Raw genomic sequence first — 19521 nt, 5'->3', positions numbered from 1 at the left:
TTGCGGTCCTCCTTTATGGGGTAGCTAGGGTTGCTAAGACTCACTGAATACACTTTCAGAAGTCTGCTGGCCTCTGAAGTGCTTTCTACCTTCTGACAGAATTCTCTCCAAGGCGATGGCTTAACCAGCCTTAATGAATACTTAAATTTGCGTTGGAATTTTGTTCAAATTACCAACAGTTAATTGTTTTGGAAACTCAAATAATTCAAATTAATTATTTAAATTTAAAATGAATTTAATATTTTTATCCTTTTTTTACTTTAGTTGTTCCAGTTGTTAACTTGTGATTGGGTTCTAGAAAATAAGACTCAGCTTTGGGAGACTAAATTCATGACAGCTGATAATATTATGTCAAAGCAAGTTCCCGACGATTATTTAGAGAAGTTTCAAAAAGACCTCAATTCTATGCGTTGCGTTATAGAAGACCTACAAGTAAGTATTTCTTTATTTCTAGTTGAAATTATTTTAGTGTGTTTTAATTATTTTATTTCTCAACTTGTAAAATAAATATAAAGTTCGCTATAGGTTTATTGTGAATACTTTAAATTTCCCGTAGTATATGTATATATATATATGTATATATATAATTGGCGCGTACACCCTTTTTGGGTGCTTGGCCGAGCTCCACCTCCTATTTGTGGTGTGCGTCTTGATGTTGTTCCACAAATGGAGGGACCTACAGTTTCAAGCCGACTCCGAACGGCAGATATTTTTATGAGGAGCTTTGCCATTGCCTGCCGTGAGGGGCGACCGCTATTAGAAAAATGTTTTTCTTAATTTTGGTGTTTCACCGAGATTCGAACCTACGTTCTCTCTGTGAATTCCGAATGGTAATCAAACACCAACCCATTCGGCTACGGCGGCCGCCCGTAGTAGCGAAAGGAAAAACGCAGGTAGCTAAAATGTTTGATTATTTTTTGTCCTTCTCACGCACAACTGCTAAGACCAATCATTTAAAGTCCATACATCCACCAAATTTCCGTGATTTGAATAAAGATAAAAATAATGGCACAGAAAGATCGTTCAAATCCATGTCTTCAATTTGCGGCCACAAACATCTTTTATTATGCCTCACCGTTCATTAAAACGGCGTTCCGAGCAGCAAAGAAAAATACATTTGAAGATACATTTGCTGCTCGATGAACACGTCCAAGTTTTCCGACAATTTTGCTGAATAACATAGTCTACCTAGGCAAAATGTCTTTTTTAACTTCTGTTTGGGCTTTACAACATTAACTTCGAAATAATATTTTCCAATGCTGTTAAAGCGTAAAGCGATTCATTTCGGTCCACATAGACAAAAAGATATCGACACGAAGCAAGTGCCGAAGCAGGCGGACATATGCCGAGTATCATTATTAACCCTTTGGGGACGGAGTCTCTCGACGGGCGAGCGTCGCTGAGGACGAGAGGTATTTGAATGCGTAGTAAAGAAAATAAATACGTTGAACGTTAAAACAAGTTACGTTACGTTGAACGTTATTTACCAAGAAAAAAGTGTTTTCTAAAAATCAAAAACGGATTTCACTTCTACTTGACGAAGTAATGCCGTCATCTTCCGTCTTATTAGATTCAAAATAATATTTGTCAGAAGTGTCACTATCTCTATCATCTCTAGATCGCTTAGCCATCGTGCGTAGGATAAAATATATAAAAAGCCTGCTGGTTTCTCTGGCAGTGAAATTCGTTCTGACTCTACCGTCGTCTCACATCGTAAGATTACATTATAAGGAAGATAAAACTTCATCGCTAATGGCCCCAAATGTCTTTGAATGAAAACGTGACTCTTTAATATACCTATGCGTATCTTGTCGCTCAGAATGACAGACGTCACGAAACTTGCAGCTACGAACTAATTTGGGCGGTTATATGCTGACACGCGCCCGGAACGGTAAAACGGCTTTGGCGGCTATATGCCGACACTCGTCCCCAAAGGGTTAAAAAAATAAATGCCTTGGAATTATCTACCAGATTTTAATAAAAGTTGATTTATTGAAAAAAATTTGTCATCCACTAGTCGAAATTCCAATATTATACTTACAAAAATAAAGTACCTTCGTAGGCGCAGAAGTAGCAGCATGTGCGATAGCCGCTTTGCCACCAAGCATTCATAATGTTCTTTAATATAATATAACAAAAACTAGTTTACTCATGAACGCAAGCGAGTACTTCTCAAAGCAAAACGCGCTCATTAATAAAACAAGTCTACCCCATCTTCCCTCACACACCTGAGCCGTCCATAAGCTTATTGGTCTTGATGAAGACAAAAACATTTGGTGAACCGCGAATTTTTGTCATGGCGAGTGCACAACCCATATATGTGTGTATGCAAGTGTGTCCTCTAATCGTAAAATGTTTCTGTTCGTTCGGCACGGTATTTGCTTCGCTGCGTCGCCTAGTACTTTCTGAGCGAACAAAAATCAAACATTTTTTTGCCTCAGATATAGACGTATGTATTTGGTATTGTTGGAATGATAAAGAAAGATAAGTGCCTAATCTTCTTCTTAGAAAATCTTCTTCTATAACAAATTTGATATTGCATATGGCGGACACCATTTTTTCGATTTTACCATTCATTCTTACATTGCTTCTGGCTTTCCAAGCCTTACTAGCTGAGTACCGAGGGGTGGAAGTGATCCTGCCACCGGCATCCACCCAGCTGATTTTTTCACCATAGATATGAATAATATCAAAATGAGTTGTTTTGTTTACATTCGTTGGTTTACTTTGCCATTTGTGTGCACTGATAATTTTAATTCAAATCTGTACTGGCTGCTTGGTCCAAATTAAATTGAAAAATAAGATCCTTATTTATATAACGACAATTGCATCGATTTGGAAATATGGGATAGAGGTTTGGGGCATTGCTTTTAAATCAAGCTTAAGTATGCTGCAACGTCTCCTATCCAAAACAATTAGGACCATGCCTGATGCACCGTGGTACATGCTTAATGCTGATATTCATTGGCAAGCAGAAAACACATAAACAGGTTACTAACGCACTCATGTCTTATGATTCGAATGGTGGCTCTCAAATGTAGAGAAATATAGCCTAAGACGGTTTAAAAGAAATACATCAACAGTAAAGTTATTGTATCTCCTGAAGCCACTCACTCCTTTCTCTGCTTCATATTGATGTATAGGCACCATTTCTCATCTATCGTGACGATTCCGTACAAAAAGTGCTGCTTATGACCGCGTGTTGCTCGATGACGGGCGAAATGCTAAGAAGCAATTTGAAGGCGACTTTCTTTGTTTTTTTTGTTTTGTTAAGCTCGTTTAATGAAAAGCTAAGAAGAGCAGGTGTCGAAAATTTTGATTCTTGTCTCCATTTCTAAGCCTCAAAACTAATAAAAAATTAAATAACTCAAAAATACAAATAACATACATAGTTTTGTAGAGCAGAAAGAGTTCTATGAATGAATACTTTTTATTTTAATATTGCATCCTACAGTTAACTAGTTATGCTACGCTATTGTAGGGATTGTATAATATTTGCATCAAATGCGCCGGTAACTACTTTTTGATTTTACTGTATGCTGTTGAGTCCCGTACCTTGTGCGAGGGCTGAGATGAGCTCAGTTGATGTTCCGACCGTTAACTATGTTTGCTTTGTTACTTGCGCACTACCCGCTACTTTATTGTTTATTTTTATAAGTTTATCATGCCCCAAGGTGGACGCAAAATATACATACTTTATTTCTTGAGCTCTGTAAAGAAACGGAAACTCAAAGATTACAATCGTCCTAACACTAGGACTTAACTAGCTGTCACAATTGAAACAAAAAAACAGTTACTCACAAAAGAGCATTTACTCACGATAAGAAACATTTTAAATGTTTGAGTTTGACGTGTAAATAGATTACATAACAAGTGAGGATTGTTTAGAGATGAAAGACAATTTTTGTTAGACATTAACTTGAATTTCTCTGATTTTGGTGAAGCATTCGGCGTTGGTCTGCAGATTAGTCCTGCATATTATTCAAAGTTTATACTATTCGAAGTTTAGACAATAAGCACACTTATAACATTTTCCTTCTTTTTTTCATTCCTAGATCGGACATCAGCGTATTTACCTATACGAAGCCGTATGCCGTCTTATGGCTGGAGTTTCACCTGGACCCACTCAGCAACTTTTAGACAGAAGTCTACGTCATAGGACACTCAGGTCATCTGTGATATGTGGAGGTAAAGACAAAAGCAACAGTTATGATGGATTTGAACGTGAGAGGGCTACAGCCATTTATATTGCATGTAAGTATCTACCTACCGCGTTACTTTGTTCGCCTGGAGAACGGGTTGGGATGCTATCTGAAGCTGCTAAAACCTTGGAAAAACTTGGAGATAGGAGAAAATTAAACGATTGCTATAAGTTGATTAATCTTTTTGATAGTAGTATTGAAGTACTTGACTGAATTAAAGTATGCAAGTGTATTGTTGATGAATAAAATATATTCACTTATATGTATAGTAAAAACAGTTATGTATGAAGTGTGAGAAACTATTTTTGTAAAGTGAAGTAAAAGTTTCTGACGCTAAATGATTTTGGTAAGCTATATTTTATGATGCATAAGTATATACTAAATACATTGTATCATATATCAATTGGGCTTTTATTTGAAACATATTGCGTGCGTAGATGGGAGAGAGCGGTACAACTTAAGATGCAAGGAACACTTAGATCCGATGAGTTGCAGAAAGTACATGATGGTGGTTGAGTATTATTCAAAAGGTAATCGTGCATTAGAAGGCAATAATGGCCTAACCTTAGGCGCATAAAACATTTATTCATTCCGGTTGATGTATTTGTGGCTAAGATGATTCCGTTCCCATGAGGACTCACTTCCTTGTATTGGTGCTTGCCGCAGAGCTTTGGAGAATATATTTTTCTAATAGCGGTCGCCCCTTGGCAGGCAATGGCAAACCTCCGAGTGTATTTCTGCCACGAAAAAGCTCCTCAAAAAAATATCTGCCGTTCGGAGTCGGCTTGAAACTGTAGGTCCCTCTATTTGTGGAACAACATCAAGACACACACCACAAACAGGAGGAGGAGCTCGGCCAAACACCCAAAACGGGTGTACGCGCCAATTATATATACTCGTATATATATACATTATTATTATATATATATGTATATATACATTATTATATATACTATATATATGTAAATATATATATATGTTACATAAACTAGCGTTTTTGAATCAGGTGATCTCAGGACAATATGGCAAAACGCTTGCAACCTAAGCTATCTCTTACATCCAACCATTTGCTCATTATCTTCTCGAATCACGCCACCTATATTAACCATAATAAAGCTGATTGCTCTTCCCGTTCCTACAGATGCAGTTGCTTGCGAGCATATATTCCGAAAAGTGATCACTGCTGTTGGGAATCGCTCTATACCTAGTCTAAGTCCGTCAAAGCTTCCAGCAGAAGCGGCTGTGCTTGCGAACCACCTACACCAGGCCTATTCCCGGCGACCATTGAATGAAGGATCTCAATTTGGAGATTCGGCAGGAGGATAAAGAAAGACGCCGCAGGGAGGCTTTCTTTCTCCCCTACTTTTCAATTTTTATATTTCGAATCTTCTATAGCCACTATTTGGAATTTATAAATTTAACTCCATATCAATTTTTTAGAATCGACCCTGCACTGCCGTCACAACCCTTTATTTCCTGGGTCTACTATTAGAACAGGGCATTGTAAACTGCTAAACAATAATAGTCCTTGGAATGCAATGAATTTGCGAATTGGTACGAGAGAATACCAAAACTTCTGAATTAATCATTCTCAAATAAATAAACATGTCGAGCTTGCTAAATTGCGACAAATACCGTGGTACTGAATTACATAGAGAAAATTAACTTCACATACCTATTTTGAAATAAATAAAACCATACATACGTGTATTACATTATTATATAATGGAAGTTTGCTCTTTCCGAGCTTTTTGTTTATTTATTTATTGTACTTTAAATAACGTCCATTCATTCAAACATTTGGAAGACTATCATATCTTGTAATATTCTTAACATATAAATTATCCTTTAATATATAATATTTAATGTATGTATTCCCGCAAATCATATTTAATACTTCAAGTTACCCATACACACATATTTAATTTCGACGTATTCATCAATGCCATGATGACAACCTTCCCGTCCTATACCCGATTCTTTGACTCCACCAAAAGGAGCTTCTGCTGCAGATATTAGGGCTTCATTAACACCTACCATACCAACTTCCAGCAGCTTCGCTACTCGAAATACTTGTTGGATATTTTCACTGAAGAAATACCCAGCAAGCCCACGATTGGAATTGTTAGCAGCATTTATAACTTCTTCCTCAGTTTTAAATTTTACAATAGAAACAACTGGACCAAAAACTTCCTCCGTATACAGTTTAGCATTGACAGGTACATCTGTGATTATAGTTGGGGAGTAAAACAAGTTTCCCAAATTCGTTAGTGGTTTGCCGCCAGATATTATATTGGCATTTTTCAAACGAGCATCTTCCACAAACGCATTAACCTAAATAAATGTAAATAAAATTAATCTTGTAAGAAATATGGTTATTTACCTTGTTAAATTGCATAGTATTTATTAGTGGGCCAATTTGAACACCAGGCTCGGAACCTTCTCCAATTTTCAATGTCTCGACACGCTGTTTTAATAAATTTATGAACTTGTCATGTATTTCTTCTTGCAAAAAAAATCGATTTGCTGATATGCAAGTTTGTCCACAGTTACGAAATTTACATGAAAGAGCAGCGTTAACTGCAATTTCTAAGTTGGCTGAATTAAAAACAATAAATGGGGCATTGCCCCCTAATTCCAAAGATAGCCGTTTAATTCCATCCGACGAATTGCGAAATAACCATTTCCCTACTTCTGTGGATCCAGTAAAGGATATACCTTTGACATCTGGGCTTTTGCAAAACAATTCACCTATTGGGGCAGCTTTATTTGTTGTAATAATATTAATTACGCCGTTCGGGAAACCGGCCTGTTCTGCCAGTTTGACAAGAGCTAAAGCTGTAAGCGGCGTGTCCTCAGCGGGTTTGATGATTATAGTGCAACCTATTTATTATAAAAATAAGTTAAATAATATTTTCAGCTTAATTATAATAACTGGTAAGTAAATTTTAAAAGCACAAATGATAAGTTTTGTAAAATGTAGTTCCTTTCCAGTTCAATTTCAGTTTCTCAAATACCTTATAAATGATATGTAATATTTATTACATTATTGAGCGGTTATTTTTTAATTAGTCATAATTTATACAGTGAGTCAAGTAGTCAAAACAAAAAATGCATACATGCCTATTTGAATCTATTGGTTGAAAGCTTTCCCTACAAGACAATGCTAAACACTTTCGGCAAAGTCTCTAATACATGCGATGATACATGAGAATCAAATATTTGATTTGATATTATTTTCCACTTGTCGGTGTGATATTATCTCTGCCTTCTACCAATAGTAATTTCATATAAGTGTAAAATATATGTACTGTACTCTAAACGGCAAGTATGCAAGTATGTAAGTTGTGGATGCACGGGCACCAGCTGTCTGTCAGTTGGCTAAATGACAGCACAGAGTATTGTTTACAAGTGCGCGGAACCATTCTACCGAAAGTAAACGCGAAAAGAGAAAATCAGTAATGGATTTCAAACTTAATACTGTGATAGCATTATATAGGTATGACTGAAAAATCACAACCAGCGATTGTTCGTGAGCTCGAGCATCTTAAAGTAAATAAAGTGTTTGTTTATCGCACCATTACTCGATACAATGACACTGGTAGCATCGCGAAACGTCATGGAGGCTGTCATCAAAAGACTACAACGTCACGTGAAATTGTGGAAAAAGTGAAGAAGCGACTTGAGCGAAATTCCCGACGGAGTACCAATCAAATGGCGAAAGAACTGAAAGTATCTGACCGTAGCATCCGCCACATACTGAAAAATGATTTCAAAGTCAAGCCTTAAGAGAGCGAAGGAGTTGCTTCGCTTGATCAATTTCCGAAAATTTTTCAAATTGAGCAATTCGTAAACTCCCAAACCGATAGGGTTTATTTGACTGACCGTTCATAAGAGAATTTGAGTCTTCTCTTGGCCACCAGGAGGCAGCACCCGCCACAGATAATGGTTTAGTCCATAAAATGGCTTTCAAGTTCACTAGACGCGAATCCGATGAATTATTCACTTTGTGCCATTTTGGAGTGCAAGGTCCGAACTAAAAGATACACCAGTCATATCGAGCAAAAGTAAATTGATTCTTCACATTTTTTACTCTGAATTGAATAAAAGTAATTTTCACAATTAAATTTATGGCCTTTTTAATTGGTTACACTTCGAGTGACGGATGCTATATTATAATGTGCCAAACTATAGTGAAGCTCCCGAGGGCAAACAATTACATAACTATTATTTCCGGAATAATTGGGAGTTATAAAGGCTGTTCTTGAACCACTCCCTAACACCTCCACCAAGCTTAATTAAATAGGATATTTTTTCAAGCTTATGCAAAAAAGATGTATTTTTTACGTTAAATATTGCTATTAATTCTTAATTGTAATTTATAAAACTACTATAAATCAAAAGGCTGATATAGTGACTACATTTGAGTGTAATAATTTTTAAATTCGGTCCACGCACTTGGACCTTGCAAGCAATCTTTTCGTGGTATTAATGGAAAGCCAACCCTTACTTTTTTCTAGCGAAAACTGTGTATCAGAGAACTGCACCCGCTGAGTGGAAAACATTCATACGCTTCGCTTGAACAAAAAAACAGGCCTTTGCGTTCAAACGATCGAACTTGTTCAAATAAGTTATTGTCATTGTTTATTTCAGCTCAATCAAATCATTTGCTGCGTTTTAGCTCTCCGATGTTATCACCAATCGTCTTCATAGCAGCCGTTTTGGGTATTTGCTCGTTCGGCTGTACATTCATTTTTTGAGCAAGAATAAAAGGGCTATAGAGCCAAATGAGCCGGTTTGAACACGTATGATCCCGCATGAGTTTTTGCATGTAACGATAGCAAAGTAAAAGCAAAATTTTAAAGCAAAAACACTATATTTTCATATTTTTTTTTTTTTTTTAACTTATAATATAATAAAACATATAAAATCGTTTGACATTATTTTACAACGGCTGAAACCAACAAATCCTTTCAAATACGAAACGCGATTTACAGCGTACATTGTACGCCAATGCTCGTTTGCTCGAACATGTGCTTTTTACAATAATGACAATTACTTCTTCGAACAAGTTTGATCGTTTGAACGCAAAGGCCGATGCTAATTTCATTCAATGCTGCTTTTTGTTCAATGATTAGATTTGAGCCGAAGGCATTAGATCATACGTGTTGACTGAGCTGAACTACGCGTTCGCCTGCATGAGCTGACTGCACTTGACCAAATATTTTGGTTCAATTGACTGAATGTGAGCAAGAAATTTAGCGTATGAACAACTCAAGAAAACAGTGAGCCATGCAGGCCTCTGCTGTGTATTAGTATATTTAATTATACTGAAGGAAATGCTATTTTGCTCTCTCGATTTTCCCTTTCTCATATGTTTTTTAAACATCACTAATGCGATTTTACAAAATTTGTGACAATTCGAAGCAATTACCTGCATTGTGAATACAATTATAAAAAAATTTATTTGGACTAATAGATGTCAAATAAACTAAAACATATTAGGGCCTCCGCACACGGGTCGCATCACCATCGTACCCTATGCGACAAAATGTATGCAACGCATACGCTTCCTTGTCGCACACTTGTGTTCAAATGGCGAACCGCACACAGGTCGCCAGACATGCCGCATGACGCTTATCGTACAGTAGAGTCGTCAAATATCATGTATCGACATATTGATAATTCGTACTTGTGCGATAGCTAGTGACATAGTGTGCAGACAAGCAAGCGTATCATCAGCGGTGCTACATTAAAAAACAATGTAGTGCCGCTGACGATACAACTCGTGTGCCGAGACCCTTAGTCTTAAATTGCTTTATCAAACCTGCTGCCAATGCCGCTCCAGCTTTTCGAGTAATCATTGCCATTGGGAAATTCCACGGGGTAATAAGGGCAGCCACACCTAAAGGCTGTTTTAGTACAATTATTTCTCGATCTTTAGTTGGACTTGGGACTACTTCCCCGCAAATTCGTCGTGCTTCTTCCGCAAACCATTCTACAAATGCATTACCATAAGTAACTTCTCCCCGAGCTTCATTTATTGGCTTGCCAGATTCTGCGCTCATAATCGAAGCTAATTCATCTGCATTTTTTTCTATCAGATGATACCATTTCTGAAATTTAAAGATTTTTCCCAATACTTAATATAATTTTTTGTAAATATTTTCTCTTACCTTCAATAAGCTTGAACGTTCTTTGGCAGTCATCTTCGACCACTCGGAAAGTTCAAAAGCTTTCTTTGCAGCATGTACTGCTTGGTTAGCATCTTTGGGATCCATATTAGGAACCGATCCAATCACAGCTCCATTTGCCGGGTTGAAAACTTCGAATTCCTCATTATTCTGAGCTTTAACCCAATTGCCATCTATAAAGGCTTTTGTTTGTACTAATGAAGAAATCGACCTCAAACGGTGCAAGTTAAGTTTCTGACAAAAACTTTTGGAGTAAAGCATTGCAATTTTTTTTACCAAATTGATAATTGATAGTAGACTTGTTAGTTATACATCGATTTTCAAAACAGGCGATATTTACATGGTTGGAAGAAGTACGTTAAAATAAAGTAGGGTATAGACGACGGGAGCAATCCAGCAAACATCCTCGCTGTCGTTAGCCATACACAACAAACGGCTCAAAATGTGACGCGAATCCAATGTTTGTTATTTATCCCAGTTTAAAAAGAAAAAGGGAAAGAGAACATAAATAGAGAGAAAAACAAAAAAGAAAAAGCAGAAAAATTTGGGTAAGTGATTGGCGAACAGAAAAAGAAGAAATATACTATGTATTATAAAACTATTAAATCGTTTTGAGTTGTCGGATTCTAGAAATTTTTTGTGGATGGACGTAGAGAAACGATTTTGGCAATTAATAGATGTAAAGCGTTTTCCAGTAAAAGCGTTTCAACTTTTGAACTTTTTGAATAAAACACAAACGGTTTGACTTTTTTAACTAATTTTTTTTTTTATTATCGAATTTGAACATATACATTTAAGTATGAAAGTCGAATTCTTTTGCATGACCACCGCGTGCACGTTTTACGAAGTCCAATCGTTGAACCCAATTTTCGACCACTCTTTTGCATAAATCGGCCGAAATTCCAGCAATTTCGCGTTCAATATTGGCTCTGAGCTCACAAATCGTCGCCGGCTTGTTACTATAGACCAATGACTTCACATAACCCCACAGAAAATAGTCTAGAGGCGTCAAATCACACGAGCGCGGCGGCCATTCGACCGGTCCATTTCTGGAAATAATGCGCTCATCGAACTTACTCTTCAACAAATCAATTGTAGCGTGTGCTGTGTGGCTTGCGGCCCCGTCCTGTTGAAACCACATGTCGTCTAAGTCCATACCATTCAATTGCGGCCAAAAATAATCGTTTATCTTGTCGCGGTATCGATTTCCATTCACAGTAACGTGGCGATCGTTCTCGTCAACGAAAAAATATGGGCCAATTACGCCGCCGGCATGTAAACCGCACCAACCAGTGATTTTTTCAGGATGCAACGGTGCCTCATGTATCATGTGTGGATTGCTTTCTGCCCAGTAACGCATATTTTGCTTGTTGGCAAAGCCATCTAGCCAAAAGTGAGCTTCATCACTGAAGATGATTTTTCGACTTTAAACTTTCTGAACAGAACACGCATTTTTTTAATAAAATTCAATGATTTGCAATCGTTGCTCAAGTGTGTAGCGTTCCATGACGAAATGTATACTAATGAAGTTTACAAATGATAAGCGAAAAATAAAAAATATTGCGTCGTTCGCCCTCCATATCGGAAAAAAGTTGAAGCGCACCTATTGAAAAACGCCTTATATGTGTACGTACTTGTAGTCTAGCTTAATTTACTTAACGTCCTTAATATAAGTAAGTGTTGTTAAAATGTATTCGTATGGTCTTTCATATGAACCTTCTATAATTTAATCATGGGATGCCAGCACCTGCAGTAAATTTGCCTTAGACCAAGAATGGTAGAATACAAGATTGAGTCCTCCGAATTCGCCGGGTCGTAAGAGCCCATGAATAAAGCAAGGGAAATTGCTCGTTTGTGATGAGGAAGAGGGATAAAGCAATAGAAACAACCAAGCACAAGAAATTAAACGCAAACACACATACTTTGTTTTCACGGCGTCTTCCGGATGCAACAAACTGTATTGTGAGCTTTTATATTAATTTGCGCTTTAACACATAGGACTTCGTTTGTTTCGTTTAAATTTGACAAATCAAACAACTACCAAGTCCTTCCACTGTATTTTCACAAACAAGTAATTTCTGCTCATTTCGTTTCTTTTGTATTGGAAAGGGGTCTGACGTCAGTCTTATAAATTCGCGAAAAATAAAGTAACGCCGTGAATAGGCAAGAGTTATGGAGAAAATGGAATTCGAATTCGCCGTGTCGTAAGAGTCTTTTTATAAACAAACAAAAGGAAGGGGAATTACTTGTCTGTAAAGAGGAAAGGTAAGCGAAAGAAATAAAAACAACCAAACATAAAAATTATACGCATAACACAGTTTTGCAGAGGGTCTTTCACATAAAAACGCATACAACCTGCATTTGGAGTCTTTATATTAATTTGTTCTTTTACATTTTAATTTTCTTTAGTTTGTAGAAACACGCGGTTGCTTACTATCGAATCAAATATAATTTTGATTACTTAGTTTGATATTTCCTTAAATAAGCAGTTTTATCGGCACTTCGTTTTCATTAGTTTAAATCTCACAAATCACAATATTAACAAGCCATTCACTGAATTTTCACAAATATGTAATTTTTGTTTTGTTTTCCGAATTGAGCTGGGGTCAAAAACATGAAAAATAAAGGAAATGTTTTTAATGGCGCCCCTAAACTACTCAATTCGCCTTGACGAATAGTGCTGTTAGATTAAAGTGTCTAATAACACGTTCACATATAAGTAGATGATCTACTTTTTCTCGCTTAACTCAAAATCCGTAGTGAAAAAGCGCGAGTTCCCAAATAAGATTTATCTCCCAAAATCTGAGATTATAAATTAATCCTAGATAATAAAGATACTTTTTCACATATAACCCTGTGTTTTCTGTCTTATCGATAATTATTATTACGAATGAACGAAGAAACATCAAAATAAAAACTAAATGAAATGGACGCCGGCAAAGAAAACAGATTTGTGGCCATAATTTTAGTTAAATGTTTGTTAAATATTATTAATTATGCATTCATATTACAGTAAAAAAGCGTGTGTCCATAAACGCTTTGTCCTCTTATTACTTATTATAAAATGTTATTTCGAATTTCGCATGCGTATTACTGTCATAATTTTTTGCAACCTCAGTAAACGTCCCATACGGATTTCCTCCAACTGTTTATTATTACAAGCTAAATGCGTAATAATATTAGCTATTCCTTCTTCTTGTATTTTCTTCATATCGTTAGTAATAATTAAAGAAACCAAAAACACCGAAGTATTCCACCAAAATAATTTTTATGAAGAAAAAGCTCTCAAAGCAGTATTGACAGCTGATTGTAGATTTTGCACGTAATCTGCCATATGTGAACGGGTAGATTAATTTGGTGGATTTATAAGTGATTAATGCATATGTGAACGTATTATAAAGCTCTAAAAATATATGCATGATTTGAGAATCAATGCCGTTGTTTTTGGACTATTATTTTATATTAAAAATATTAAGTACAAATGTCTGCAAGCGGTCAATGTGAGGATTTCTTTGAATTCCAGGTATACTTTTAGATCCAAAGAATTTCTCTTCATGTATTTGATTTATTTTAGGAAAGCATACAAAAAATGCGGGCTTTGGATGATAACATAATACATGCGTTGAATAGTGCAATTCCAACAGAGTCGTTCAAGGGGCAGGTTAATTGTGACCGGGTCTGTAACAGCTTGTATACTCAGTTGCAGGATGTCCACAAACATCGAAAGAAAAAAATTGAGGATTGCATATTTGCTTCAGCAGAGTCCTTGAAGAAGTTACGTGAATTACGTGAATATAACCGCGAAGATGTCAGCATCGATAAAAAATTCAAGTTGGAGCAGCGTAAGGTGATTATAAATGATTGCATGTCTTCTATGCAATTTCGGGCTGGTTACCCATTATGGCCACGCAAGTGTTTCTTATAATATCAAAGTAAACCGACAAAATTTAGAAATTGTTACACACAAATGTATGCAATAATGCAAAAATGTTGTGGATAGTGTAGCCGGATTTGGACCGATGAGAGTTAGTTTTTTTTAGTAGCTTGGAAATTTAAAGCTTCCGGAGGGTCCGGTTTTCAGCTTTAGGATGAGGTATATCCCTTCCTCTATCCCACCTGTACATCTCTTTTTTTTTCAAAGCGTCGGGCATTATACTGAATATTACCCCATTCAGTATACCCAAATCAGTAATTTTCGTACATTTGGTACATTTTTGCAGCCTTATACATAATATACAAACATATGTATATATTATACTCACATTCATTGCATCACAAGTTCGTACAATTTATGTTTATACAAACATTTATCATAAATCATAATAATTACATTATCCGCTAGTCGCATTAGAAAGGACTAATTTCCATGCCGATATGGTACCGGCAATATTGGTATCATTTTCTTTTAATTATTTGAAGCTTCTTTTATCTGCTGGCATTCGTTGTACCTTTTTAAACCTTTATAACACAAATCTTGCTTTAGATTTTACGCTTGCCAAAATGTAAGTTTAAAATTATCCCTAACTTGTGTTTCATAAAAGTGAGTATCAGTACTATAAAGTTAACCTCAAATATTTCGATAGTGCCCACATTCTTTATATTGTAAATTAATTTCATATATAGAAAAAACTAAATGTTTACCTTTTATCCATTTTAAATCGTTCAATATTGATGAGAGATCGGCCTGGCGTAGATGGTCACGCTCGTTTGCTAAAACTGCTGCTCAGCTGGGGAATTGGTGTGTTACGGGACCTTCCGGCAGGAATGAAGCGAACTACAGCGGCTGTGAGCACCTTGAGAAATGCGCGCTCGCCTACGTACACATCGGTGGTAAATTCCGCGAAGTCAGCCCAATTAGCTTTGTTAAAGTTAACGTATGACTGGTGTTTCGCAGTAACAATGTCGGCAGGTCTCTCAATCGAGATGATAATGGGCAGATGGTCTGAAGCCAATGATAGCATAGGTCGCCAGACTATTGGAATTACTAGACTTGCAGTCTTTGCTAATATGTTGCCCCCACCCACATCCGTAGCAATTTGAAACCTTTCTTTTGCCGCCTGCTTTGGTTTTTCAACATTTCTCGAATTTGTATATCTTTTTGTTTTGGCTGGCATGCATACTAATTTATAAGTTGGCTCACTTTGCTGTGCCACCTCTGCGCACTTCAGATCTGTTGTGGCGCTTTGTGTTAATTCGATTGTATGCGCAATTTCTTTGCCTTAGGAAATAAATGCGTCGGGCATATTAGTCCCCCATTATAAAGGGGTCAGCCCAGAAAAAGCCTCTAACTTCAAGCAAAAACCCGATCGAAAATCATTGAATGATTCATATTTTAATTACATTTCATTTTTTAATTCCACGTTTTCATATCGCACCCTAAATACAAAAGGGTCACAACTCAAAATTTTCCACACTCGAGCTTGACTTGCTTAAAGTAGCACAGAAAACAAACTATGTGACATATCACGCTGAAATTTGCCATGTAAGCTTATAACAGTCCCACCAAAAAACAAAAAATTTATTTTTGCCATATGTCATGCGCGGACCGTTTTATTGATAACGTCTCGTTCATTTTTGAGCAGAAGGAACATTTTGAGTTGTGACCCTTTTGTATTTAAGGTGCGATATGTCTATGTAAATACATACTTGTCGCGAACATTTTTCAATATTTACATTAAAACTTTTTTTGTTGTACAGAACTTTATGAGTGATTATATACTTTAGCTAGATTTTCCATTACTACCACAGTGTATTCGGATGGTATTGGCTATATTTGAATGTAATACTTTTTAAATTAGGTCCACGCACTTAGCCATTATAAGCAACTTTTTCGTGGTAGTAATGGAAAGCCAACGATATGCTTTCAGCCTTTTTTAAGTGAAACAACACAGATTTATACCCGAGATTTATGGTATTTAAACATTATTTTTGTTGTATAATATAATTGTTAATATCCTCTAAATCCTCCAAAATGTTTTGCTTTTTTTGTTTCAGCTCCGACTATTACAATCCGAAATAAATGTGGAAGATATCGTAAATGAACGTTCATTGAAGGCCTTCAAGGAACGATGCCGATCATATCTTCATTCTGGTGCTTTATGATTATATATTTCCTAATTTTTGGTTCTTAAAATTATGTTATTAAAGTGTTTTTGTTTTTCAATTTTTTAAATTTAACTTGAAGTAACTTGTTTTTTTTTATAATAACTAATTAGAAAATGCGGTATATCATCGGTCGTCTTCGTCTAGCTCATCTAAAGTTAGGCCCAGGAAACATGCAGTTTCGACGAATTGGGTCCAGGAGGAGAGGGGTGTTAGATGAGTAGGTTTTAGAGGGCATGTGAAGAGGTGGTTAGTGTCGTGCGGGGTACCTTCACATGCCGGACATATGTTTGGTATGTCGGGTCAACTCTGGATAAGTAGGAGTTTAACCTGCTTCAGTATACAGAACGTAATTGTGCCAGTGTTACGCGTGTCTCACGGGGAAGCTGGAGCTCTTCATCTGCTATAGGTGGTTGTTGGACTCCGATTAAGGCATTCACAGGACAGGAGCTTAAGAAGGTGGTGACGGTCTCCCGATGAATGTCGTTTATTGACTGTCTCAACACTGTCTGGTCCAGTAGATTTCTGTCTGTCTCTGGCTCAAGCAGGTGCCTGCAAGGGTGAAACATGTGGTAGCACACTATCCGGAACTGCTTTCTGAGCAGCTTGTTGTGCTCCATTACAGGGATCATTTGTGCCTCATTGTGAAGGTGTTGAATAGGGCACATCAGGAGGCAACCCGTCGCTGTCCGAATAGCAGTATTAGCTTTATCCGCTGCGTGTCACCAGTTCCAGGCGACCAGAGAGGTGCAGCATAGTTTAGAACCGGCCGACCAATTGCCTAAATGTCGATAGCAACAATTCTTTGTCTTTGCCCCAAGTGCTGACGGCAAGCGATTTGGGGACCTTGTTGGGATTTTGGACCTTAGTGGCAATTGCGCTTGTGTGTGTAGAGAAGGAGAGCAAACTGTCGAAGGTTACACCCAAAATTTTGGGGTTGTTTACAGTCCGAATTGGTGTGTCATTGACTTTTAGGCAGTTTGACCTCCTTTGCTCAGGTGGTAAAAAGGTCGGTGAAATAGTTGGGCCTGCTGTGCATTCCGCTGTAGTTGTTGTGGCCTGATGGTGGTGGGCGGCCGCGCCACGGGGGGTGGTTGCTGGTGCAGAGCTCTGCAGCTGGGGGCAACGTAGTCAGTTGTCCACTCACGGGTGATGCGCAGGCCGGAACATCTCCGAAAATGGCACCAGCCATTGCAAAAATTGCATCTGACTTATGTCAAGTTCCGAGGTATTCTGGTCTGATACACGGAACAGACTGCGGGGACCAAGAGCTGCTGGTTTGTCCTAGCACTGAGGTTGTAGCAGGAGGGAAGGCTTCCTCTTAATTCGCGGGAGTTATGTTGCTCCGATAGGCTCCTTACCGTGGAGGTATGGGTTGTGGTGGGTGTTGGTGGTGCCGGCCTATCAAGGGGAGTAGTAGCCGTTGAGGCATCAGACGCCAGCTGGCGGGAACAACACGTGGCCAAATACCGCGTGGACCACTCCCTATGAGTCTTAAGGTCTGAACAGTTCTTATTGCATCCGGCAGCCCTTGGTCGGGAGAAACCCGAGTCATTCCGGTAACGTAGAACCGGCTGCCATGGGAATATGACATATCTCGTCGTACCAGTTGCTTTTTCAGGCTCCCGAAATTCGATTTCTTCTTTGTTGGTGGTATGCAGAGAGCGTAAAATGTGGTTTTGTTATGACGGCCTGTTGAGAAGTAGGAGAGTCGAAGGGCGAATCTTCCGACTGCCTGTTGCGGTAGCAGCTTTTTGATATCAGTATCATACAAGATCGTGAAAATGACAAAGTTGAGTGAACTTAAGATGCAGTACCTTAAGAAAGAGTTTGGATAGCGTAGCTGGTTAACTACTGGAAACAAAACGGAGTTACAAGCACGGTTGCGCGAGGCTATGGAGGCAGAGATCATTGATGTAGACGAATATTTGTTCTAGCTAGAAGCTGAGGAGTCACCGATCAAAATGGAAGAGAAGACAGAACCTACGGGATTTGCACCAGGTATAGACATGGGAGTGATTATGTCATCGCGGCCTTTGTAAATGAAATCGAAAATGTCAGTCGTCCTTGATGTCAGAGTTGTCCTTGAAGTTAGATGCGCAACTGGAAAAACGGGATACAGGAACATCCAAGTGAGAAGCTAAAAAGACATATATGGCGTCGCAACTGGAAACGATTGAGGTTGGGGTAGGTGCTGTGAAGACACATATGAGGTCGCAGTTGGAAACGACTGAAGATGTGAGAGATGTAGTGAAGACTTGCCTCTGTGAATTGCAAATGAATCGTCCGAATATGTAAACTAGTTGCCCGAAAGTAAAAGCTCCAACATTCGACAACACTATATCATATCCAATATTTAAGCTCCATCGGTAGAGATTCACACTCCAACTCCTTTCTCCTAATGGCCCTCTAATTCATCCTCTTTTGCTGCGACAGCTAAGGCTTCCTGTTTCGTGAGCATCCAGAAGAGGGACGGCAGCAAACTTTAAGCGCTGATCAATTTGGGTGACATTGACTTCACCGCTGTTTGATCGTACATAAAAAATAGCGGCCGTATGAAACTTTCGTAGATTTATAAGATACCCCCAATTATCCGTGAAACCAGATTCGATCCGATGCGAAGTTTCTGTGCATCGAAAAGTGCTAATTATGCAGAAGTTTTAGTAATTTTTTACAAGGAGACTTAATGTGTTACAAAAAATGAAGAATAGAGAATACCAGAAATAAAAGTTCATGGAAATCCAATTGAGCATTAAACATTAATATTAGAATATAATGCAGAATGCGTTACTTGGAAAAGGTTTATTCTTGCCCAAACGGTACAACTAAATTTGAAAACTTCAAATTTATACTGGTCAATGAACCGGAAAACTACACTAAAGAAATCAGTGCTGTTATATAATTCCAATATAAAGATATTGACATCACATGAAGTACAGCTTTGGGGCTTTACATGCTTTACTAACATCGGCATCTTACAGAGGGTACAATCCGAGGTTTTAAGAACAATATCAGTCATACAT

General features: G+C 37.7%; 3 protein-coding genes across 4 annotated transcripts in view; 2 read left to right on the top strand and 1 right to left on the bottom strand.

Annotated features, from left to right (window-relative positions):
• Positions 1-4605, top strand: part of LOC129243121 (sterol regulatory element-binding protein 2) — a 29061-nt gene extending 24456 nt beyond the window's left edge. The window contains exons 8-9 of the mRNA XM_054880267.1: positions 265-432; positions 4056-4605. Coding sequence (XP_054736242.1) covers positions 265-432; positions 4056-4415 — 528 coding nt within the window. The 3' untranslated portion in view covers positions 4416-4605. The remainder of the gene's footprint in view (positions 1-264; positions 433-4055) is intronic.
• Positions 4606-5908: 1303 nt separating this feature from the next.
• LOC129243119 (glutarate-semialdehyde dehydrogenase) lies at positions 5909-10735 on the bottom strand. Its single transcript, XM_054880264.1, has 4 exons — positions 10379-10735; positions 10030-10318; positions 6586-7085; positions 5909-6536 (listed from the first exon to the last, which is right to left on the bottom strand). Exons 1-4 carry the CDS (start codon positions 10655-10657, stop codon positions 6093-6095), a joined length of 1512 nt encoding a protein of 503 aa, XP_054736239.1. The 5' UTR covers positions 10658-10735; the 3' UTR covers positions 5909-6092.
• A 3050-nt stretch (positions 10736-13785) lies between these two features.
• Positions 13786-16579, top strand: LOC129243120 (protein MIX23). Of its 2 annotated transcripts, none has more exons than XM_054880265.1 (3): positions 13786-13896; positions 13971-14243; positions 16391-16579. In XM_054880265.1, the coding sequence occupies exons 1-3, from the start codon at positions 13810-13812 to the stop codon at positions 16496-16498; spliced, it is 468 nt and encodes a 155-aa protein (XP_054736240.1). In that variant the 5' UTR covers positions 13786-13809; the 3' UTR covers positions 16499-16579. The 2 variants fall into 2 exon arrangements, with proteins under 2 accessions (XP_054736240.1, XP_054736241.1); XM_054880266.1 differs by having other exon boundaries at positions 13787-13919.
• Positions 16580-19521: the final 2942 nt, after the last annotated feature.

The sequence above is a fragment of the Anastrepha obliqua genome, chromosome 3, assembly GCF_027943255.1.
Source record: "Anastrepha obliqua isolate idAnaObli1 chromosome 3, idAnaObli1_1.0, whole genome shotgun sequence".
Lineage (NCBI taxonomy): Eukaryota > Metazoa > Arthropoda > Insecta > Diptera > Tephritidae > Anastrepha > Anastrepha obliqua.
The sequence above is the reverse complement of the archived record's forward strand: the minus strand, read 5'-3'. Positions and strand labels throughout refer to the sequence as shown.

Coding starts and splice junctions, on each gene's coding strand:
- LOC129243119 (XM_054880264.1), bottom strand. CDS start 10,657: ATGCTTTACTCCAAAAGTTTTTGTCAGAAACTTAACTTGCACCGTTTG. Junction 10,319..10,378: donor AACGTTCAAGCTTATTGAAG/GTAAGAGAAAAT, acceptor TTTAAATTTCAG/AAATGGTATCATCTGATAGA. Junction 7,086..10,029: donor TGGAGCGGCATTGGCAGCAG/GTTTGATAAAGC, acceptor TATAATAAATAG/GTTGCACTATAATCATCAAA.
- LOC129243120 (XM_054880265.1), top strand. CDS start 13,810: ATGCATGATTTGAGAATCAATGCCGTTGTTTTTGGACTATTATTTTAT. Junction 13,897..13,970: donor AATGTCTGCAAGCGGTCAAT/GTGAGGATTTCT, acceptor GATTTATTTTAG/GAAAGCATACAAAAAATGCG. Junction 14,244..16,390: donor TCAAGTTGGAGCAGCGTAAG/GTGATTATAAAT, acceptor TTTTTGTTTCAG/CTCCGACTATTACAATCCGA.